Source organism: Geotrypetes seraphini, chromosome 19 (genome assembly GCF_902459505.1).
Source record: "Geotrypetes seraphini chromosome 19, aGeoSer1.1, whole genome shotgun sequence".
Classification (NCBI taxonomy): domain Eukaryota; kingdom Metazoa; phylum Chordata; class Amphibia; order Gymnophiona; family Dermophiidae; genus Geotrypetes; species Geotrypetes seraphini.
In genome coordinates, this window is record NC_047102.1 from 2,821,626 (window position 1) to 2,845,484 (window position 23,859).

At 43.2% G+C, this 23,859-nt stretch overlaps 2 protein-coding genes across 4 annotated transcripts in view; one reads left to right on the forward strand and one right to left on the reverse strand.

The window, feature by feature from the left end:
• ANO3 (anoctamin 3) overlaps positions 1-23,859 on the reverse strand; it is a 94,514-nt gene that overhangs the window by 14,429 nt on the left and 56,226 nt on the right. For both annotated transcript variants that reach the window (XM_033928711.1, XM_033928710.1), the window contains 4 exons: positions 4,082-4,164; positions 3,361-3,501; positions 2,428-2,592; positions 1,695-1,731 (listed from right to left, as the gene is read on the reverse strand). In XM_033928711.1, the coding sequence (XP_033784602.1) occupies positions 1,695-1,731; positions 2,428-2,592; positions 3,361-3,501; positions 4,082-4,164 (426 nt within the window). The remainder of the gene's footprint in view (positions 1-1,694; positions 1,732-2,427; positions 2,593-3,360; positions 3,502-4,081; positions 4,165-23,859) is intronic.
• Positions 9,363-21,954, forward strand: MUC15 (mucin 15, cell surface associated). 2 transcript variants are annotated; one of them, XM_033928712.1, is made up of 4 exons: positions 9,363-9,550; positions 13,568-14,381; positions 17,713-17,868; positions 20,875-21,954. In XM_033928712.1, exons 2-4 carry the CDS (start codon positions 13,598-13,600, stop codon positions 21,027-21,029), a joined length of 1,095 nt encoding a protein of 364 aa, XP_033784603.1. In that variant the 5' UTR covers positions 9,363-9,550; positions 13,568-13,597; the 3' UTR covers positions 21,030-21,954. The 2 variants fall into 2 exon arrangements, with proteins under 2 accessions (XP_033784603.1, XP_033784605.1); XM_033928714.1 differs by lacking the exon at positions 9,363-9,550 and adding an exon at positions 11,503-11,627.

Below are 23,859 nucleotides of genomic sequence, written 5' to 3' on the forward strand. Positions count from 1 at the left end.
GAAATCCTGATTTTAGAAGTTAGGACATAGATGTCCAAAACTGCGGGACATCCTTATGACAAAGGGGCGTGGCCTGGGTGCAGTGGTGTAATAAGGGGAGGATGAGGGGGGGAGCGATCCACCCCGGATGCTATGTGGGGGGGATGTGCTGGCACCCCTCCTCCCCTTGCCACGCACACACCCCCTACCTCCAGTTGTTCACCATCGTCCGTCACAACAACCACAACTTGTTCCTCGTGACTGTGTCAGCTCTCCCCCCCCCCCCTGATGTCACTGCCGGACACTGCGCATAGGAGAGGGAGAGCCGCCGGGGTCGCGAGGAGCATATTGAAGTTGTTACTTGTGGCAGTGAACAACTGGAGAAGGGAAGGGCGACACGTGTGTGGCAGGGGAGTTTGGGGAAGGAGCGGGGGGAGGAGATGGTGCTCTGGGTGCCTCTCACCCTCGCTACGCCCCTGCCTGGGTGTGTTAAAGAGGGGACAAAATATAGACATTGAACTTCAATTTCAGAAGGGAAGGTGACCTGTATATCCAGACTAGTGGACGCTGGTACTTAGACTTGGCACTTGGCACATCCAGGTCACTGATTGAGACGTTCTCCACGGGAGAGTAAGGGAAGTGAGCAGTAAGCACTTTTCTGTCCCAACAATGAAAAAAAACCCCACAAAGGGCCTGATTCTCCATAGCGTGCGCTAAAGTTAGGTGGTGGTAGGCGTGCCCACCTAATTAGCCAATTGCAGAGCACATTTTCAAAAAAAAAGTAGGCATGCTATACTAACGCGCCTACCTCATACCTACCTCAAATGTATAAAGGCGCATAGTGACACCTAAGCACGTGTAAGGCAGGCAAAGGCATGGTTTGCGCTGGAAGTTGCCTTACGCATATTAGGCATCGCTATATGCCTCTTAATGTGCGAGGAAGGCACATGAAATGTAGGCTTGCCAAATGTTGGCCTACATTTCACACACCTTTACAAAACCGTAGGCGTGATTCTACTACGTGTGCCTAGTGGTTGATTGACAACCGCACGCCTGCACGCCTACAATGTAGGTGCGCTATAGGGATTTAGAAGAAAAAAAAAAAAACCAAACCCCAAATTCCCCAATATCCCAATTTTGTTGTAGTAACGCCTTCTCTTTCTTGACGCATGCATTCCCCTCACTCTTCTCTCTTCACAGCACTACAGACTTTCTTGCGCAATTTTCCTTCACCATCATAAAACATTTATAGTAATGTAATGTAATGTAATTTATTTCTTATATACCGCTACATCCGTTAGGTTCTAAGCGGTTTACAGAAAATATACATTAAGATTAGAAATAAGAAAGGTATTTGAAAAATTCCCTTACTGTCCCGAAGGCTCACAATCTAACTAAAGTACCTGGAGGGTAATAGAGAAGTGAAAAGTAGAGATAGAGGAAAAATAAAAATGAAAATAAACATTTTAACAGGACAGCATTGATCTAAATACTTTGGAAGGTAGAAGAGAGGAGAGAAAGGAATAGATGCAGAAGGGGGAACCGTTGAACAGTAGAATTCTGGAGAAATTTAAATGATAGAAATAGAACAAAACAAAGACAAAAGGCAAAACAATAGATAAGATTAAAGATAAATCATAAGCTGGAAAGAAAAATAAAATAAAATAGTAATAAGACATTTGCATACACTTAGAAGTAGAACAAAATGCGCTTACCCAGGTTCGTTAGGAGATATGCAACTTTTTCATACACCTTAAATAAGAAACAAGCGTTATTTTTACGGAGGTAACCAGGTCATGTTGGTTCTATTGGAAAAATACTTTGGATATGATGAGAATAATGAAATATTAGGTCATCGATTCTAGAATTAAAACGGTCAACCTATGTATACATTCCTCTTTTATAAGTGTCATAGGATGATATAAAAAGCTGTAAATGGAAGTCCCATATTATAAAAATAATCAAATAGATTAGAAAATCATATTTGCTTAATATTTGAAATTTGATGCAAAGTAATATAATGAGCTGATTGGCTCTTAAGGTGAATCTGCATAAGTACATTTACGAATGTAAAATCTGGCAACCCTACACACAGGTCTCTGCCCTGAACTCAAACTAGCTCCAGGCTTTCGTCAAATTCCCTCAAAACTTAATCACTACTTAAACTAGGTTACGTTTAAGTTAATGAGCCCGAACTGCAGTGGAGAGAAAAATGAAAAACGATTTCCAGTTTTAGCACGCTAGACACCAACACCTCCATAGAGCTTCTGTTAGTATTTTTAATTTAGCGCGTGGTTTGCGCCTGCTAAAAACGCTAGCACACCTTAGTAAAAAGAGCCCTAAGTAACAATACTAAACAGAATAACTGTTTTTTTAAAAAATAAGCTATATCTTTTGATATAGAAAAATAGAAAATGAGAGAAAAGCAAAATAAAAAAAAATATTTACCACATTAAGGGACATGATGATCATGAAATTAATGCAGACTCCAGTGCCAGATGTTGCAAACTGCCAGTACTTTTTGATGAAATACCACTGGAAAGATGCAAACTGCTCCATAGCAACCAGACGATAGACCACAACCGCAAAGACCGCAGTCAGCACCAAAGAGATCTAGAAGGAATTGAAGCCCATCGTGATGTGAGAATCATTCTTACGAGTAAACGGCTTCTTTCAGAAATCTAGACTAATAATTATGAGCCCTCCTAGGTATAGGGTTGCCAGACGTCCAGGAAACCCCAGACATGTCGAGCTTTACAAACCCGACATTCGTCCAGGTTTTGGAAAGCCCCGATGAACTCCTGCCGCATATGGAGAATCTCTGAGCATGCGTAGATGACACCACACACATCCGCGCATGCGACAGGCCCTCCAGATGCGACCAGGGCTTATCGCAGAAGAGATGAGGCTTGCTGGGGTTGGAACTGGGTGAGGCTGGGGCAGAATATGGCAGGGTTATGTGTCTGGGGTTTTCCTTTGTTAAATAGGGTAACCCTACCTAGGGAAGAAGAGTTTCAGCAACCAGTGCCAGCCCTGATCATGGGTGCGAATGGCCCCGACTTCTCCTGCATTGTGCAAACAATTATACAAATAAGTCCCCATAACAAGTGTCTGCACATCATAGGAGCCAACTCTGTGGGTACATGAGCACCCCCAATATTGAGCAAACTCCTTGATTGTGTCCAGGGAGGCGTAATTTCCATTGGGTTTTCAGGTTTGACCTTCTAGTGCATAAAAATGCCTTATACAGGTATATTTGGGATATGCTTTGCAAATGTATTCCCTTATATGCATTGTGATTTGATTTACAAATATATCTGATTTTCTGCCTTTTCATAAAGATAGAGAGGCGTCTTTGTGCCTTTAAGAAATTGATTTTACCATGAAAAATATTCCTGAGACAGACACCATAAGTCGACTGAGTTTGTCGGAGAAAGGCTGGAAGGGTTCAGGCTTTCCGGTGATTGGATTCACGCGTTCAACCTCGGAATATTTTGCTTCAAACTGGGGACGCAACTCTTCCTGTTAAGAGAGAGTCAGGGTATGAGATTTTGTGGGCAGACTTTGCTGTGTATATAATTTATATTCCCTATGCAATAAGTAAAGAGAGAACGTTTGACTTCTGATGGACAAATATTAGGGGTGGGGGGGTAGGGATTCAACAAGGGGGCACTAGCCAATTTAGCATGTGCTAAATGCTAAGACGCCCATAAGAACATAATCAATTAGCACCCCTTGATGAATCCTTCCCTGAATAGCTCTTTCTAGAAGTTTCTAAGTGCTATGAGATTGAATTTTGTGTGCGAAACAGTTAATTTTTCCAAAGGAAGAGAAATTATCTCTAGCTTAATATCCAAAGATAGACTATTCCACAGTGTTCATCCTGTAATGAAAAATCTCTTCAGCTGGCCCTTTATAATACAGATTTATTTTTGAGCCCTTTCCTAGTTCCATTATAAGAACTCTACAGTACACAAATTACTTTCTTCTTTTAGGGGCTGGTATAAATATTTGGACCATGGAGCAGTATGAAGCTGCATGTAATACATCAGCTATCTTCCTATAGATTGCATATGGAAGATATGGTTTGGTGCTTTCCTACCTCTTCGTCCTCCCAGTCTAGGAGATCCCAGTCATAGGTGAGCACTGCTCGTCTCCGTTTCCAAAACTCAAGAAAGACAGTTGCTGCAAGCAAAATCACATCAGAAACTGCGTTATTTATGTATTCAATTTTCTATACCATTCTCCCAAGGGAGGTCAGAACAGTTTGCATGAATTGATTCAGGTACTCAAGCATTTTTTCCTGTCAGTTCCGGCAATGGGGGAGGGGGGGGGATTAAGTGTCTTGCTCAGGGTCACAAGGAACAGCGTGCTGAGGCTGTAGCTTTAACCACTGCGCCACTCTAGAAATTAAAATGTAGTAAAAGCGAGTCAATATAGGACAATGAAGCCATAAGTATGTGCAAATCAGAACGGAGACAGCTAGGTCAGGATGTGTAAATTCCAACATCTATCGCTTTGGTCATAGATGTGTTCTAGAGAATGACACGGTGACAAAATAAATAATCCCATGTCATTTTCTAGTGTCTATTTCAACCTCGGTCCTTCTACACCAGCATTCTTCAAAGCAAAGCTTGAGGGTCAGTGGTTGTGGCCATTCATACTCTGATTCTTCCCTCTCTCCTTAAAGGATGACATGAAGATGGTTATCCGCGGGGACGGGAACGGTGATAAATTTTGTCACCGTGTCATTCTCTAATGTGTTCCTCCCTTCTGATATGGGGAATACCTATTTAGTTTTGAACCAAACCCTAGTCTCACCCCCAAATGCACCCAAACCACACTCCTTTCCAAATGCACGTTTTTGAGATTTATATGTACATAGCCCAGCGTTGTAAAAACTAAGGTTAGAAGAACTAAGGTTAGCATTAGTTCTTCCCCACAGGCACAACCCAGGCTCTGCCCAAACTACTCTATCTCTGAAGACCTGCTTACATCTCGGTCATTTTAAAGAGGCCTTTCACACACATACAGACAAAGCCGTTATAAAATGATCCCCTACTTAGTTATAGCACTCAATAAAATGAAAAATGTTATTGCTCTTCTATTATTTTAGATTGGAAGACAACCATTTTATTGTATTTTCCATGTTGTTTTCAAATGTGGCTGTAAAGAACAGAAGAAAGAGAATAAATGCCATTTTGAGATCTCGGTGGAACTCTCTCTATGTCTCTCACTTCAGGCCTAATGTTGGCTTTGGGATCTGTTTTCATGCACTCCTTCCTGCACCTGACCTACACACACTCTTGCATCAGTTGTCTTGACAGAGATTGTATTTATATACAAAACTGGGAGCAATTGGATAACTGAACATGACCTAAGAGCTCCGAGACAAGTTCACTAAATAAATGAAACACATCTATCTCTGACTTCTAAGCACTTGTGTCAGTATCATCATATGATAAAGTTAATCCCATCCCCTCCCATCTACTTATCACTATCTCTCCTATTGTCATCCCATCTATCTGCCAAGTCCTCAACCTATCACCCTCCACTGCAACTGTGCCTGATGCCTTCAAGCTTGCTATTGTTATACCACTCCTCAAAAATTCCTTGCTGGACTCTTCCTGCCCTTCCAACTATTGTTCTGTCTCCCTACTCCCCTTCTTAACCCAGCTACTTGAACGTGCTGTTCATCGCAGTTATCTTGACTTTCCTTGATCTCAAGCTATCCTTGACCCGCTTCAGATGACCTGCTCCTGACCAAATCGAAAGGCCTTTACTCCATCCTCAGCCTTCTTGATCTATCCACAGCTTTTGACACAGAAAATTATCACCTACTTATCGATAGACTGTCCTCTCTTGGATTTCAGGGCTTTGCATGGTTTTCTTCTTATCTTTCCCATTGCACCTTTAGCATTTGCTGCGGTGGATCTTTCTGTATCGCCATCCCACCGTCGGTTGCTGTACCTCAGGGCTCTGTCGTAGGACCACTTCTTTTTTCTATCTACAGTACACTTCTTCCCTTGGTGCTCTAATTTCCTCCCATGGCTTTCAATATCACCTCTATGCTGACAACTTGCAGGTCTATCTCTCTACACCTGAAATCTTGGCAGGCATTCAGTCCTGCGTATCAACCTGCATGACTGACATTGCTACCCGGATGGCTCACTGCCATCTATAACACCAGTCCACATACAGTTCAGACTCCTCTTACTGACCTATAAGTGTATTAAATAGCTCCACAGCTTCTTGGTATCTCTCCTCTCTCCTCATATTCTCCTCTGCTCATCGGGTAGGTTTCTCTTATCTGTACCCTTCTCCTCTACAGCCAATTCCAGACTCCATCCTTTCTACTTTGCTGCACCATATGACTGGAACCAACTGCCTGACTCGGTATGTCAAGTTCCGTCTCAGATAGTCTTCAAATCCAGATTCAAAGCCCACTTCTTTGAAGCTGCTTCTATTCCAAATTCCAACCCACCTGCTAAGCACCGATAACTGCCTTATCCTTCCCTCTGTAATTCCCCCACCTGAGCACTGTGTATTGATGCACCTTCTTGTCCAGTTGGTCTGCCTTGACTAGATTGTAAGCTCTTCTAAGCAGGGACTGTCTCGTCTGTTTTGAAGTACAGCGCTGCGTATGTCTCGTACATGGTTTAAGAAAATATCCGTGACAAAACTAAGAAGGTAAATTCCCTCACAATTAACAATTAGGGCCCTATTTACTGAACCATATTAACTGTATAAAATCAAACACAATAAAGAAATTATTTTGGAGCAGGATTTCAAAATTTCACGAACTGATGTACACTGGCTAAAGTAATTTCAGAGAATTAAAAATAAGGGGTGGGGGGGGGGGGGATCTCAGGTGATTGTAAGTAAATATTCTTTGCACCAGATCTCTGTCCTGGTTCCAAAGGAACGGGGCAATAGCCCCATTTTTTCTGTCCTCCATTCTCCCCCCACATTTTTTTGTATGCCCAATGAGAGACCCGCTACAAATCTCCGAATGGTGCCTTATAGTGAGTCTTTGCCCGTGGCTCCACATCCCTTTGCATCCACGGGAGTAGAGGGTGGGCAAGAGAGGGCATTTGACCCCCCTCCCTGGATTTCTTAGTTACTCATTGCTGCCTGCTACAGCTGCTATTTCCCACCATTCAAGAATTCAATTGGGTCATGCAAATTACTTTGCTCCCCCCCCTCTCCCAGACAGATTCTATCCTACATTACTATACCACTATGTCAATCCTTCCAAACAGCACTATATCAAACCTTGAATAAATTGTTTGCATCTCCCCATTCCCTCCACTTGCCACATCTTATGCTGCTAGTGTGGGCTTATGAGAAACATATTTAGAGTCCAAATAACAAAAAAAAAAAAAAAAAAGAGAGAGAGCAAACTCCACCTCTCAAACAGCTTCCTTTGTTCAAGGTTAAGATGAACAGATTACTAAAGCAAAGTGTTGTTGTTTGCCAGTGTGACGCACAGAGACTGTTCAATGAAACACGGAGCATATTCTTAGAAACACTTCAAAACAGGACAGGCTATGAAAGATACCCCAAGGCCTCGTCTTCCTCCCACGTGTTGGCAGCCTCCTTTTTATTGAAACTATGTTAGACCTAATGGAAATTAAATTGCTTTGCATTGCACCCACCCCAAAGTGCATCAAACATGGCCTCCAGCCCATCTCACCCCTTGAAGCACATCACAAACTTCTCCCTCCAACCTCCATAGGTCCTCCCAGACCTACTTTTTAAATAACTGGGGGGGGGGGGGTGTCGCTGGATCCAGAGATTGACACGGGGACAACATTTTCCCTGTCCCGCCCCCTCTACTTTTGTCGCTGTCCCTGCCCCATTCATTAACCATGGAAGCCTCGAACACATGATTTTAAAGTGTTTGAGGATTATGCAAATGAGGACGAAGCTTGCAGGGATGGGGCAGGTACGGGAGAATTTGTCCCCATGTCAATCTCTAGTTGGATCCTAAAGGCAGCAGTGATTACTACTACTATTTATTATTTCTATAGCGCTGAAAGGCGTACGAAGCGCTGTACATTCTAACACACAATAGACAGTCCCTGCTCAGAAGAGCTTACAATCTAATTTAGACAGGTCATTTCAGGGTTGGAGAGCTTATAGTGGGTCTAGGTATCTGACAGCAGTGAGTGGAAGTTAAGAGTTGAAAGCAGTTTAGCTTTAGCTTGGATTTGAACACTGCCAAGGACGGAGCAAAACGTATTGATTCAGGAAGCCTGTTCCAGGCATATGGCTCCGCAAAAAAAGAAGGGATGGAGTCTGGAGTTGGCAGTGGAAGAGAAGGGTACAGCTAAGAGGGGCTTGTCTGATGAGCGGAGATCACGGGGGGTAGGGGGGAGTATAGGGGGAGATAAGTGAGGAGAGATATCCGGGGGCTTCAGAGCGAATGCACTTGTAAGTCAGCAAGAGGAGTTTAAACTTTATTCGTAAATGGACGGGGAGCCAAGAGGGGTAACGTGAGAATAGCGGCTCTCACGGAATATGAGTCACGCAGCAGCAATTTGAACGGACTGAAGAGGCGAGAGACGGGCGCGCGGGATGTCCACTTGCTCCTGTCTGGTGCAGATAGGGTTACCAAACTATCCAGGGTCCCGGACGGACTTTCCAAAACCCGTCAGTTTTGTCAGAGAAGTGATGTCAGAGAAAACGCCGAAGCCGACACACGCAGCATGTTCGGTGCTACTCGCACCGTAGATAAAAAGGTACGGGGAATGGACTCATGCGCGCGGCAGGGGGAGGAGTGGGAAGGGAGGTGGAGTAGAAGCGGGGTGCCAACGCCCTGAGGAATTCTTCGCCCGGGGCGGACTGCCCCCTTCGCACCTCCTTACCACGTCAGTGGCTCTCCATAGGCAGATTCTGTTTTGAAATACCGCTGAAGCGGCACAACTCAATTCTGACTTTTCTAACCTGGGGCTGAGTGTCCACTCAACAGCCACAGGGACTTTTGCCTTTGTGCACTGAATCTGGTTTTCTTTCTACAGCAGTTTCTGTCCAGATGTGAAAAGGCAACTATTTTTAGACTCTTTGGCGGTGGCCCAGTGACTGTTCCATGTGAAACTAGTTTTGCAAAATACCAGCATAACCTGCCACACTTGAATTTAGAGAATGCGTGTGAAACATATGTCATATCGGAGTGGTTTAAGTCTTAGCCAAGGTGAATCAGACACGCTGCATATTTGGATGCATTTAAACTTGCTCCAGTTTTGGCTGCTGTCCACTTCCTTTGCCAACGGACCATTGACAAATGGCCAAGCACGGGAAATCTCCATGGCACCAGGAGTGATTGTAATTAAAACGGTTGCCACTTACTGAGCCCAGGAAACGTAACAATGACCACGAAAGAAGAATGAGGTCAGTCGGGTTCCCAGGTGCTCTCTTACACAGGAGGAAGCATAGCCCCACCTAACCTACTGTGTACAGACTCCTGCCCGTGACACAGCCTCCGAGTCACCTGCTTTCTTCTCTCTGGGTTTGGCAGTGCCTGAAAGCCAGCTTGCATTCAAAGTCAGACATCTAAGAGGATAACAAGGTGAGTGTTTGTTCTTCTTTTAAATGTTTCGGATTTTAGCTGAAGAGATTTCTGAAAGGCAGACAGTTCACAGAATGCCTGATTAGAAATGAGGGTGGTACAACTGTTAGATCTGTAAATACATAATATAGAAACTGAGGTTACCTGTGTTTGAACTCCGAGGAAGACTTTTCACTCTATTTGGATCCATTGGGGAAAAGACAATTCATTTGGTTGCAGGTCTTCATCATAAGGCATTTGGGGACAGACTTAAACATTACATTACATTAGGGATTTCTATTCCGCCATTACCTTGCGGTTCTTAATATGTATACTTTGAAGGAAAGGTGGGAGAGGGGATATATGACTTAAACACTTACATGGCACAAATGTGCATGAGTCAAGTCTCTTTCATTTGAAAGGAAGCTCTAGAATGAGAGGGCCTAGGATGAAGGTAAGAGGTGATAGGTTCAGGAGTCATCTGAGGAAATACTTTTTTACAGAAAGGGTGGTAGATGCGTGGAATGGTCTCCCGGAAGAGGTGGTGGAGACAGAGACTGTCTGAATTCAAGAGGGCCTGGGATAGGCATGTGGGATCTCTCAGAGAGAGAAAGAGATCATGGTTACTGCGGGTGGGCAGACTGGGTGGGCCATTTGGTCTTTATCTGCCGTCATGTTTCTAGGTTTCTATTTGTACATGTGAGCTCTCACTTTTAGAATCACATAAGTATTTATTTCATTTTAATTAGTGAAAATGAGCTTGTATACATACACTATAGGCTTCTTTTACTAAGCTGCACTAGCGGTTTTAACGCATGAGCTGTCGATAGTTCTTGGCGTGTAGCGCGGGGTTACCGCTCACGGCAATGCAGCGCACGCTAAAAACGCTAGCGCACCTTAGTAAAAGGAGCCCTATGTGGTTTTATTGTACTCTTTTAATTAATTTATAGACATAAAAGTACAGTATACACATTAAATAATGAAGAAACATTGCTTTCCCAGAGAAGGAATTTCCACCCCAGAGTTTTTTTTCATGACATGAACTGATTTGTAATGATTTGCTCTGCACATGGATGAGGAAAACCCATTAAAGATATTGCAAAAATGATGGATAGAAACATAGAAACATGATGGCAGATAAAGACCATATGGCCCACCCAGTCTGCCCATCCGCAGTAACCATGATCTCTTCCTCTCTCCGAGAGATCCCACGTGCCTGTCCCAGGCCCTCTTGGATTCCACCACCTCTTCCGGAGACTGTTCCACACATCTACCACCCTTTCTGTAAAAAAGTATTTCCTTAGATTACTCCGGAGCCTGTCACCTCTTAACTTCATCCTCTGGTTTATTTTCAAAATACATGAAAAGCTGAAAAATAGATTGGGGGAAATGTGGGGGAAAGAGGTGGGTGTCTTTCTAGCTGTTACACTTGCTAAAACTTATAGAAGTCGTGAGGTGGATGAAAGCGAAACAAATGAGGGATAAAGAGAGTCCTTATGTGGTAGTTTCCTAGCATTTGATCGTTCAGATATCAGCTCTGAAACTTGCAGAAATATTTGGTGTAATAAAATTCTTCACATAATTTAAACACAACTTGAAGTTCACTTGAGTCTTTTCCATTCCAACTATCAAATTACAGTCAAGGTGAAAAAGTTAAAGGAAATTTATTAACTCACTTTGCTTCAATCACCTGACGTTTTGAAAAAATGGAAAAGTCATGGAAAGGTTCAGTGCTTTGTACACTTGAAGAAGGCTAATATCAGGAAATGTGTTGAAATGCTAGATAAAGTCCTGGCTGCTGTACTGACCTTGAGAACTATGAGATAAGTAAGCAAAGTGACTTTCACAGAAGTTGTATTCCACGGCCAAGCATTCAAAGGAGTGGGCACTGGAGGATTAAGTGACATTGCTCAGGGTCACAAGGAGAAGCACCAGGATTTGATCTCACAACCTCTGGGTGCAGAGACAGCAGTTCAACCAGTGAGCCACCTTACGACAAGTTACTAAGGAGAGGCTTCTGAGAAAATTAAAGAGTCGTGGGATGGGTGGCAGAGTTCGGCTGTGAATTAGGAATTGGTTATCGGATAGAAAACAGAGGGTAAGGTTAAATGGTCATTTTTGTCAATGGAGGAGAGTAAACAATGGAGTGCCACAGGGGTCTGTACTGGGACTGGTGCTATTTAACTTATTGATAAATGATCTGGAAATTGGAACGACGAGTGATTTGATTAAATTTGGAGATGACACTAAACTGTTCAAAGTTGTTAAAACGCATGCAGGACGACCTTAGAAAATTGGAAGACTGGGTTCCAAATGGCAGATGAAATTTAATGTGGACAAATGCGAAGAGATGCACATTGGGAAGAATAACCTGAATCACAGTTACCGGATGCTAAGGTCCACCTTGGGGATTAGCGCCCAAGAAAAGGATCTGGGTATCATCATAGACAATACAATGAAACATTCTGCCCAATGTGCAGTGGCAGCCAAGAAAGCAAACAGGATGCTGGGAATTATTAAAAATGGGATGGTTAACAAGAGTAAGAATGTTATAATGCCCCTATATTGCTCCATGGTGTGACCTCATCTGGAGTATTGCATTCAATTCTGGTCTCCTTATCTCAAGAAAGATATAGCGGCGCTAGAAAAGGTTCAAAGAAGAACAACCAAGATGGTAAAGGGGATGGAACTCCTCTCGTATGAGGAAAGACTAAAAAGGTTAGGGCTCTTCAGCTTGGAAAAGAGACGGCTGAGGGGAGATATGACTGAAGTCTACAAAATCCTGAGTGGAGTAGAACGGGTACAAGTGGATTGCACCGTCAAAAATTACAAAGACTAGGGGACACTCAATGAAGTTACAGGGAAATACTTTTAAAACCAATAGGAGGAAATCTTTTTTCACTCAGAGAATAGTTAAGCTCTGGAATGCAATGCCAGAGGTTGTGGTCAGAGCGGATAGTGTAGCTGGTTTTAAGAAAGGTTTGGACAATTTCTTGGAGGAAAAGTCCATAGTCTATTATTGAGAAAGACATGGGGGAAGCCCCTGCTTGCCCTGGATCAGTAGCTTGGAATGTTGCTATTCTGGGGATTCCGAAATCTTGATAATCTTTGAGGTTCTGGAATGTTGCTACTCCTTGGGTTTTGGCCCGGTACTAGGGACTTGGATTGGCCACCGTGAGAACAGGCTTGATGGACCATTGGTCTGACCCAGCAAGGCTATTCTTGTGTTCTGCCCAGAGTCCGACCAGTCTTAGCTATGCCACTGAGTCCATCTTCGGAACATCATCACTCCACAGTGTTTTTTGGTTTCTACTGAGTCCACCTCTACCATATACTGTACAATTATGGAAGTACAGGAAGCAAACTGTTTAACATAAACTCTGGAAACTTTCATCTCCCACACATTGTTGACAGTTAGGGAGGAAGTTATCAAGGTGTGGTAAAAATGTGAGTTTTACTTTTCTGTGGGCGTCACCAACACTGCATGGAAGCCACCACATAGGCTGCACTGGGACATGTTTTGGCTACTTCCCGTGTCAGTTGTCTGAATAAAAATACATTTATATATTTGAAAAATCATATTCAATACAGATATTCAGATATAAAAGTATATTAGCATAAATATCACATATTACGTAAAAATCCTAGGATGCACATTAGTAAAATATATATCAAAACAATATAGAATTACAAAGAAGACAAGATTAAAAAGAATAGACCTCAAACAGAGGGTGAATATAAAAGATGTTTTCAAAATGATGCTTTTTATTATTGTGATGTTCACGCTTCCATTTTTGAATACGGATTGATTGATATCATGAATGTCAGACATATGTCTGAATATGAGTGTGCGCTGAATATGATTTTTCAAAAATATATATTTTTGTACCGACCCCTGAGGCAGGCAAGTTGTCGAAACACGGTCTTTGTCAGGTCTTCAATAAAGTTTGCCAATTTCATTTTCTTGTTGCTCTTTCCCTCTGTTTTTGCCCCATTTAACGTTTAATTAAGCCATTAAAAATTCTTTGTCTCTTACAGGGTTTGTGTAACACAGCAACCATTAGGATCATGGTCAACACAACGCCTTTCGCCTTAGGAATATTCTCTCTTTTGTTGCTGGGTAACTTTCACTGGATGAGTGTGTATGGTCAAGAAAATACCTCTGACAGTATTACAGACCTAACTGAAGACATTTCTACTCATTTTCACAGCCATCTAACATCTACAGCCATGGTGACTACTTCTAGTCCTGGAATATCAGAATCTATCACAGAAAAACTCAACAATTCAACAAGAACAAACAATGAAACTACAGTGGCTATAACAGAATCACCATCTGTGCACAACCTTACAACCAGCATCAGTACAAATATCTCGACAAATAATAATTCCGTATCCCACCATGTCACTCCCACTACACCCAGTGAAAGGAACATTACAGGTGCTTCTAATTGGACTAGCTCCCATTTTTTGACAGATGTCGTGTCTCCAGGAATCACAAATTCGTCTACAACCAGTAATACAACTATTAGCAGTGTTACTTCACACACTTCCACAGTTTCACCTGCTAATGGAACCCTGTCAGCAGTGACCTCTTGGCCAACCAATAGTGCCCCGAGGCCAACCAATTCCACTATAAGCAGCTCTGACAACACTTCAGCAGCTACTCAAAGCTCCTCTGGTTCATCAGCTGTGGCAACTACAAATAGCAAAAATACAACACACACATCGGAAACAACAATGATCATAGTGAACAGTCATAAGCCAGAGAGCAACACCGTTCTCACAAGCATCACCCGAACCACCACCCACATTAACAGCTCGTCAGAAGATCCATTAGGAAATGGAAAAGGTAAGGACTTAATATAGCCAGTCCAGGAGGTAATTTCAAAGCTATTTCTGAATTCAAGAAGGTGTGGGATAGTAGACACATGGGATCTCTTAAAGAGAGGAAGAGATAATGGTTACTGTGGACAGGCAGACTGGATGGGCCATTTGGCCTTTATCTGCCATCATGTTTCTATAACATGTGTGAATGCCATCTGGGGGCTGGGCTGGAGCAGAACAGAGCATGACAGAGGCAGAACTAGCGGTCCTGGGGCGTGGCCATGGGTCCAGATTTTCCCAAAGGAAAGTCTGGTAACCCTAGCCAATGGCAGAGCTGCACTAAGCAGGACCCTTCTGCTACTTCCCTTCCCTCCGATGGTACAATCACTGGTACTATTTCAAATGTAGAAAAACATGATGCAGGACTCAGAGAGAGAGGGAGAGAGGAAGACACATCCTGAATAGCTAAAATCATGATGCACCAGTTCTGAGCATGAATCACTAAGGCTGCCCTGACCCATCTCTATTTTTAGAGACTGTGCAGAATCAAATGGGTCACAGAAATGGAGAGGTGTGACTGACTGACGTTTGAGATCTTCTAATGTTTGAGTCAGTTGTCATTGCCTGGCTAAGGAAACAATGAATTCAAACAGCATCATTAGAGAGGTCAAAATAATTGCCACTATCATTCAAAACAATGCAATGTCTCCCCCCAAAACTGCTAAAGGTACTTCAAAAGACACACAGAAAAAGCATTATAAGTCGATAGGTTCTCTGAGTGGGACAGCCTGATAGCTCAACCCTTGAGGAAAAGACTACGTAATAATGTTGATAAGTTAAATCATAAAAATTATTATTGTGAAGCGGGATGTCCTCAGCGTGATTTGTGTGATTGACTAATTGTATATCACTGATGAAGTTTTTACACTGATTAATTTGAGCAGACGTGAGGTGTCCTATGATGGTGTTCAGGCAGAAGGTATCTTACTGTGTAAAGCGCTGGAGAATTCTCTCCCTTCACATTGAGGACACCCCGCTCCACAATAATAATTTTTATGATTTAACTTATAAACATTATTACGTGGTCTTTTCTTCAAGTGTTGAGATATCAGGCTGTCCTACTCAGAGAACCTATCGACTTACACTGCTTTTTCTGTGTGTCTTTTGAACTATCATTCAAAAAACAAACAAACAACCCTTTTAGGGGGACAATTTTCAAAGCCATTTAAGGTGTCTGAAAATTGTTCTTTTCAATATATTAAAACTATGCAGCGTCTTTCAGTGCAAGTTCAGCCGTAATGAAAAATGTCATGGAAACCTTTTGTGCTTTCTCTTTGAAAAATGGTATAAAGCTTAGAAATGGACCCAAAGCTGACTCAGAAACTTGGATTTTTAAATACAATAAAATATATGTGTGTCAGGGGAGGTGGTGGGGGTGAAGGGTGTGTTTCAGAGGAGGCAGTAGTAGGGGTGGGGTAGTGTGGGTCAGGGGGGACTATGGGAATTGGGGTGGGGTTACCATATTTATTTATCTATACCAAGGGAGCCCAGAACAGTTTACATGAATTTATTCAGGTACTCAAGCATCTTGCCCTGTGGCTCCAGAAAAAGGAGGACGGACTGAGACATCCGGGTTTTACTTCCAGTGCTTTCAATGGAAGTAAAACCCGGATGTTGCAATCCATCCTCCTTTTCCTGGAGCTATATGGTAACCCTAGGTGGGGGCTGGGGATGAAGTGCATTTTTGTCAGGAGTGTGGAAAGCGGGACGGGGGGTGGGTGGGAGGGGAGAGGAGGCTGAGGAGACAAGCGCCAGTAAGAAGATTTTCACCTTCTTGTCTTAACAAGCCTCAAAAGCCGTCTCGTTCCTTCTTCGTAAAAGGAGTGATAATGACCGTGGTTTATTCTTCGTTTTGAACTCAATTACTGAGCAAATATGTTTTAAGTGATTAAGCCATAACTTTAAAAACATTTTTTGTAAATTGGCTCTTGTTAAGTTCTGGATTGTGACTCTCCCCTCTGTTGCCTCAGGGCAGGTAACTGTAGAAACACCCTTTCTAATCTATTTTTGACATGTCAAACACACAGACACCATTACCTAGTGCTACAAATCCACTGATGATAATGTAAACACCAAGCGAGGTGCGCACAGCCTTTCTGGAATGCTCAACTGGTGACTTTATTTTTTTTCAGTAATACGAAGCTAGCCTGGATACTTTAAAATCCAAAAACCAAAAAAGGAGCACAAATGTTCACTCAAACATAATCAAAAAGCACCCAAATAGAGAGAGGTGTCCAACCTGAGGCCCGAGGGCCGCATGCGGCCCGGTGAAGTATTTTGTGTGGCCCCGGCTGAGGGCGATGCAGTGTTTTCCTCTGCTGCCCCCGGGTGTCTACCGTCTTGCCAGCTCCCTCCTCTGTCTTGCTGCAGCGTTTGCGCATTTGTACGCCCCCAAAACATTTTTTTGGGGGCCAATGCGGCCCAGGGAAGCCAAAAGGTTGGACACCCCTGGAGTAAACCATTCAATCCAACATGTATTGTGAGTTATAGCAGATACAAAGGACCTCATACACCCGAATATTAATTTTCCTCTTTCATGTCCTTACCGGGGTACTGTATTCATTGGTCCCATGAAAAATATATCTGTGTTTTTGTGCCGTTTTTTAATTTTAACTTTAATTTATTTTAACTTCTCAACTGTGCATGCCCCCTGCCCAAAGAAGAATAAAAGGAACACTTCCTTTTTTGCCACAATACATGTTGGATTGGATGGTTTATTCTCTATTTAGTTTCACATCCCTGGTAGGGTTACCAGATTTTCTGGAACTAAAATCTGGACCAATGGCCCAGCCCCAGGTCTGCCTAGTTCCACCTGGCTCCGCCCAATTCTGACAGAGTCACGCCCCATTCTGCCCCCCAGCTCTGCCAGCTCCGCCTGCTCAACCTATTTACTTGTCGGGAGGGCATCTGCGCATGCGCTGGTGTGATGCAATGTCACATGCATGCACGCATGCACAGACGCCGTCCTGACGTCGCCGCCTAGCTGGAAGCTTTTCAAAACCCGGACAAAGTACGCATGCATGGACACGACATGGTGACGTCATTGCGTTGTGGCCACGCTTGCGCAAATGCCAGCTGGGGGCAGGGCTGGGGCAGAACAGGGCGTGACAGAGCATTCCTGGGGGCGTGGCCATGGGTCCAGATTTTCCCGAAGGAAAATCTGTAAGCCTACTTTTGAGCATTAACCCCAAGGTTTCTGGAGTCAATCTAAAATTCATAATAGATATTTGGGGAAATTACAGATCATAATGTGGTATGTGATTATGCAATGCCTATATTCTGTTATTATATTTCAGGCTCCCATAGCTCTACAGGGGTCATCCTTGGTGCTATTATAGGTTCCATTCTGGGAGTTGTGTTGGTGAGTCTGGTCACATACTTTCTATGTGGGATCAAGAAGCCAGACTCCTTCGGCCATCGACGTCTCTATGAAGACATAAGGAACGAGCCAGGTAATGACATACTGTTGATCTAAGGTACCTTCATTATGGGCTGGCTAGAAGAGTTCTTCCCCCTCTGAAGGCTGAATCTTTCTGCCCTTGTACAGAACTCTTCCAGCCTTCCTCTAGGAATAAGCAGTGGATTTCCTCAAACCATCTCAATAATGGCCTGTGTGGACTTCTCTTTTAGGAAATTATCCAAACCTTTTTTTAAACCCCGCTGAGCTAACCGATTTCACCACATTCTCCAGCAACGAATTCCAGAGTTTAATTACACGTTGTGCGAAGACATATTTTCTCTGGTTTGTTTTAAATCTACTACTTAGCAGCTTCATCGCATGCCCCCTAGTCCTAGTATTTTTGGCAAGAGTGAGCAAGCAATTCACATCTACCCTTTCCACTCCAACAGGCAAGCAGACGCTGGCATAGGAAAAAAAAAAAGAAATGGCAAAATAATTTCTTTCACCAAAAGGAAGTAGGTCATAAGGTACTGGGCAGATATTGAGTCCAATCAATGGCAGTGCCCACATACCAAATGTGAGGGTTAGAAGCACGAATTACAGCCACACATGGAGTAGTCTAACGGTTGATGCAGTGGCCTGAGAGTCTGGAGAACTGTAGCACCTTGTAATCCTGGGCAAGTCATTGCCCTCCATTGCCCAAGTAGAAAATAAGTACCTGCATGTAATATGTAAAGTGCTTTGATTATTACCCCAGGAAGGCAGTATATTAAATCCTACCTTTTCGTCTATATATTCTAACATTGGATTTTTAAAATATTAAGAGCTATTTCTCCCTAAAATTCAGTGAACAAGAATGCAGACCTATGCAATTATATAAGAACCATATCACCATGCAGAAATTATTGTAGTCCTAGTGCTTGCTAATTTAATCCACCCTCTTTTATAAAACTGTGGAAGCGGATTTTAGCGCAGGCTGACGTGCTGAATGCTCTGCGCTGAAAACCACTTTTGCGGTTATGCAAAAGGGGTGGGTGTTACAGATTTGATGCATTTTTCTAACGGTAAATTATCTGTGAGATCCCATTGCAATGACCCTACCTGCAAGTTAAGTGATAAAAACATATCCTACTCTGAACTAAAACATTGATTGATGGCCATTTAATTTCTCAAGTGTGGTCTGTCAAAGGTATAGATTTCCATTAAATTGAAAAATGCTAATTTGTGTCTTTCTCTGAATTTAAAGTGAACTTGAGACACAGGTCTGCAAGGATAAAATAGACCCCCTAACTGTTTTTAAATTGCATTGCATTGCATTCTGGGATATTATCTATTGAACTGGGACAGAATCAACAGAACAGCCTTGGCAAAACAACTCAAGTAGCTTCAGAGCCTAAAGCTCCATCTATTCTTAATTTCTTAGTGGTAAAAGCTGTATAATGCATACAATTCAAGTTTTTTTTCTTATAAAGGGGGAAGTTATCAAAGTGAGCTACAGTTAAGGCGTGTTTTTTTTACTGTTAACCTCAGTAATTACAAATTAGTGGTAAAATAATCCAGGCAATATTCAGTCAATGGCAGTATGCATTTTTAGGTCCACTGCCTGCTGTATTCCTGGGTGTTCAGTGACAGGCCATGTCCAAGCTCCGACATTGAATATCTGATTCCATGAGGATTCTTCAAAACGTTTCCAAACTTTCATATTTTTGCGGGAAATGGTTGGGGCGGGTAAGCGGTAAGTGGTAAGAGGCTGTCAGTCAGGCAAAACAAGATGATTATGTGGAAAAGTGATGTAATTTGCTTTTGAGATATTTAATAAATAGTATTTTTAAAAAATGATAGTACGGAAACTTTTTGAAGCTCTCTCGTATGTTGGCCTCTAAAACTGAAACTGTGAAGAGCAATATTGAGCCTTTAACTACATAAGCTGAACCGCTTAAAGATAGGATTGTTTCTTACGCAGCTCATTTTGACCCTAGGTTTCGATGTATTCCTAGCCAATCGAGGCACTTAGGCCCTAATTCTCTAAACAGCGCTGTAAATTAGACAGCTACAGGCACCCTACTGCCACCTGTCTTAATTGTTTTAATTGTTTCAATTGGTGAAGTAATTGACTGCGCCAATTAAAAACTTGTTTAAAAAAAATGTAGGCGCCTACAAAAACACCACCAGCACCTACAGAGACACCTAGCAGCGTGATTTAGAAACATAGATAAATGACGGCAGATAAAAGTCGAATGGCCAAACCACAACATCCACTATCTCCGCCTGACCTTAGGCGCTGTAGATGTCATTCATGTCAAAGGTAGGCGCTGGAAATGTACTGCTTCAAAGTCCTGGCCTACATTTCTAGCGTCTATCTTTGATGTTAGCCGCGATTCTACAAATGGCGCAATAACACGATTAACAAGCGACCGGCACCATTCTTGTAGACACTGGCTGATTATGGCACCGTTTACAGAATCTGGCCCTAGGCCCCTAACTCCTACTTGGAGGTAGGTGTCTACACTGTGGAACCTTCCAGCAAGTAGGTATGGTTAGGAGCAAATTCTGGGTGGATTCGGGGCGGATTCTAAGCATGGCTTGACTTAGGTGCACTCATTTAGGCCAAGAAAACCCTGACCTAAATGGGAGTGCATCTAAGGTTTCAACGTCTACTGGCATCACTAGGCGCAATTTTGTAAACAGCGCCAATAGATGATTGACGACTGAGCTCAACTGTGCCTAAGAGTTAGACACCATTTATAAAATCAGGCCCTTTCTGCAGTAATCTTATGCGATTAAGGGCTGAATATTGGCACTTAACCGCATAACTGCTGACTCTGCACTGGAACGTCTACAGTTTGACTGGTTTAGACTTGGGCACTTCGGGGTTAATCCCGGACAAGAGATTTAAATGGCCAGGAAGCTTCCCTGGACCTTTTACATCGCTTTGACTATCAGGTGGACTATGTTTTAATGGTAGCTCACATCAATAACCACATCCCTATATCGCACCATTATGCTTTTTTAATCTATAAGGATTATTCTGTTCTTAATCTTGAAATCCATTTTTCAGTTTTACGATTGGATAATACTGAGGATCCTTACGATTTGAACTACGGACCTTCAGCTTTCCATAATCCCATGGCCGGAGCCGAGTCAGCACATCACAACCATGGATATTCACATGACTTTATTGCAATGAATGACATGCCACCAAGCCACCATTGAGTCTAACGAGGCTAGAAAGAATTTCAACTCAAAGTGTCTTCGTCATCTCAGTATTTTATTTCTAATGTTTCACAGGTTTGGCTTGTCTTCAGCCCACTTGCTATTACTACCAGTAAGTTACTGAAAATCACATAGCAGTGCCAATTAGACTGATTCAGGGATCTACCCAAAATTCTTATGGAAAAGAATGTGTTAGCATGCTCTCCAAAAAATTATAATGCACTTGTGGGAATGTTTGCCAAAAGATATGGTGTGTGCACAGTAAATTATGTCCATAGAGGCATGCCCACACTGTTAGCACACACGGAAACTGAAAACACATCTTAACTACATGACGTGGCCAAGTTATATATTGATGGAAAGTCAGGAAGCTAAATATCACTTCAAAGTGAGCATGCTCAGTGTTCCTTCTTCTTAGCCCCTTGTGTTTGCTTGTGAAGGGTATACAATTGTTTGTCAGTGCTGAGGGAAGGAGTGTGAGCTCTACCGCACTTTATAGGAGGAACTGAAAGGACAATAGCATTTCAAGAGAAGGGAAAACCAACATGAGTGCATACACCTTCTATGACAATTAAAGTCTTTGAAGATTTGTGTGCGATGCCAGAAGCGAGGAAGAGTTGGGAGGAATCTGGCCATCCCGATTCAAATGAGCACTTTCATTTGACCACTCCTTCTCTGATGACCACCCTATAGAGTATGAACTGCTACAACGTCTGTTAGTACCTCAAAGTTCAGAGAAATGAGTTCTGCTTCCAAACCAAATCATGGGGTGAACTCATCAAAGCTTCTGAAGTTCAGACTGCTTCTGGAGGCCTACACTGATGCTTGGTCACGCCAACAATGTCAGTGGCAGCAAGGATGGTTGTTTTCTAGGAACCCGTTATTTGAAACACTTTTGTCTTGTATAAATAAAGGTGGATTTAAGCTTGAAGTATTTAAGTGTCTGTTTACTCGGTCACATCTTCCTCATCTCTGACATTTCCCCCTCCTTTTCATTGACATATGAACATAAGAATAGCTTTACTGGGTCAGACCAATGGTCCATCTAGCCCTGTCGCCCGTCATCACGGTGGCCAATCCAGGTCACTAGTACCTGGCAATGTCTCCCCTGTTATTACAGTCTCTTATAATAACTTTCTTTTTACATTGGAGAGAAGGAAAGATTGAGGAGATCTAGTGACTAGTTGCTTACTTTGGTGAACGCCTTCCTCGAAGGAGGCTCTTTGCTTCTGTAACAAACCATGCTGTTGAGGCAGAGCTCATGGTTAAAGCAATGAGCACCCGTAGGGTTTCTTGACCAGACTAACCAGAGCGAGGATGACAATGTCAGTACCTCGGAAACTGTCCATTTAGACACCGCTCTGAAACTTCTGTACCTTGCACATTGTGAGGCAGTGGTGTAGTAAGGGAGAGGACGGTGGGGGTGCATCCTGCCCTGGGTACCATCTTGATGGGGGTGCCAGCACCCATCCTCTCTGCCCCCCCCTGCTCCTTCCCCACTCCCCACCCCCACTACCACGCACGCCCCTTCCCTTCACCCATACCTCTTTACCGTTCCTGGCGTGAGCAGCAACCCCAAACTGCTGCTCGCGCCAGTGTCGACTCTTCTTCCTGGACTCACGCCTAGGAAGTGACATCAGAGGAAGAGCTGACGCAAGCAGCAGGTTGGGGTTGCTGCTCACGCCGGGGACACTAAAGAGGTATGAGGGGAAGGGGCGCGTGCGAGACAGGAGGGGGCAGGGAAGGAGCGGGGGAGGGGCACCACTGTCCTGGGCGCCTCTTACCCTCGCTACGCCACTGCCCACCCCCTCTATTTCTGAAAGTGCCCCCCCCCCCACCAGCAGTACTGTGGAGGTTTCGCACTACAGCGGATTAAGTTTTCAATTAATGCGTGTGAACCGATGAACCTTAGGCCCTCTTTTACTAAGGTGTGCTAACCGATTAGCGCACGCTAAACGCTAATGCGTGCATGTTAGTCTATGGACTCGTTAGCATTTAGTGCGCGCTAATTTGATTATCGCACCTATGTGAAAAAGGGGGTTAATGTGGCTTCGTAAAGAGATTCCAAAGACCGTAAATGCCATTCATATGATAATTTAATGGAATTTAATTCTAAAACCGTTCAGGACTGGAAATAATTTTCTTTCGAGCGGGAGAGAACCAGAGCAGCTCTGGGACAGCTGGTGCCCAGTCATCAGACCAAGATGTAATCCAGTTATAGCAAATTAAAAATAAAAAAAAAACCTCTTCCTAGTGCAAGGTTCAAATAGTAACATCTCTGCAAAAGTTTAAAGTCACTTTTCCTGCACCCATCTCTGAGAAATAAAGCTGGATGAATGCCTGCAGCTTATTCCTGTCCGTTGTGAACAATGTGGAATTTTCCCAGACCGTAGGCTGTTCCTTCGCTTCAAGGTACCATATCACATGGAGAGAAAAAAGGACTGCCTGGGACCGGAGCGTCTGTGCTGTCTGCATTGCAGTAAACTGCACAGGTTTAAATCACAATGAACAGCCCAGTCTGGGATCTGTTATGTGACGAGAATAATTGCCCTTAAAAGGAAGGTCAACCAAAAAAAGGAGCATTATTCCTCCATAAAAGCTGGCAGATACTTTTTGGGTGGAAAAGGAAAACAAGAGAGAACAGTTCACTGAGGCGCGATCCTTCTCACTTTAGAACGGACGTGGAAAGATTAGATAACCAAAATTCTGAAGGAGAATTGAAGCGTGAGTCTTTACATCGGACTGTCAGGCTTTAGAGACAGAGAGACCTGTGTTACAGGAAAGTTATGGAAACGGTAAGAAGAATATCTGGTCAGCATTGCCGGCTGTG

Bases quoted from the DNA above. Each gene is read 5' to 3' on its own strand.
- MUC15 (XM_033928712.1), top strand. From the start codon at position 13,598: ATGGTCAACACAACGCCTTTCGCCTTAGGAATATTCTCTCTTTTGTTG. The intron at 14,382-17,712 runs GTAAGGACTTAA...ATTATATTTCAG, and splicing joins TCCATTAGGAAATGGAAAAG to GCTCCCATAGCTCTACAGGG. The intron at 17,869-20,874 runs GTAATGACATAC...TCCATTTTTCAG, and splicing joins AGACATAAGGAACGAGCCAG to TTTTACGATTGGATAATACT.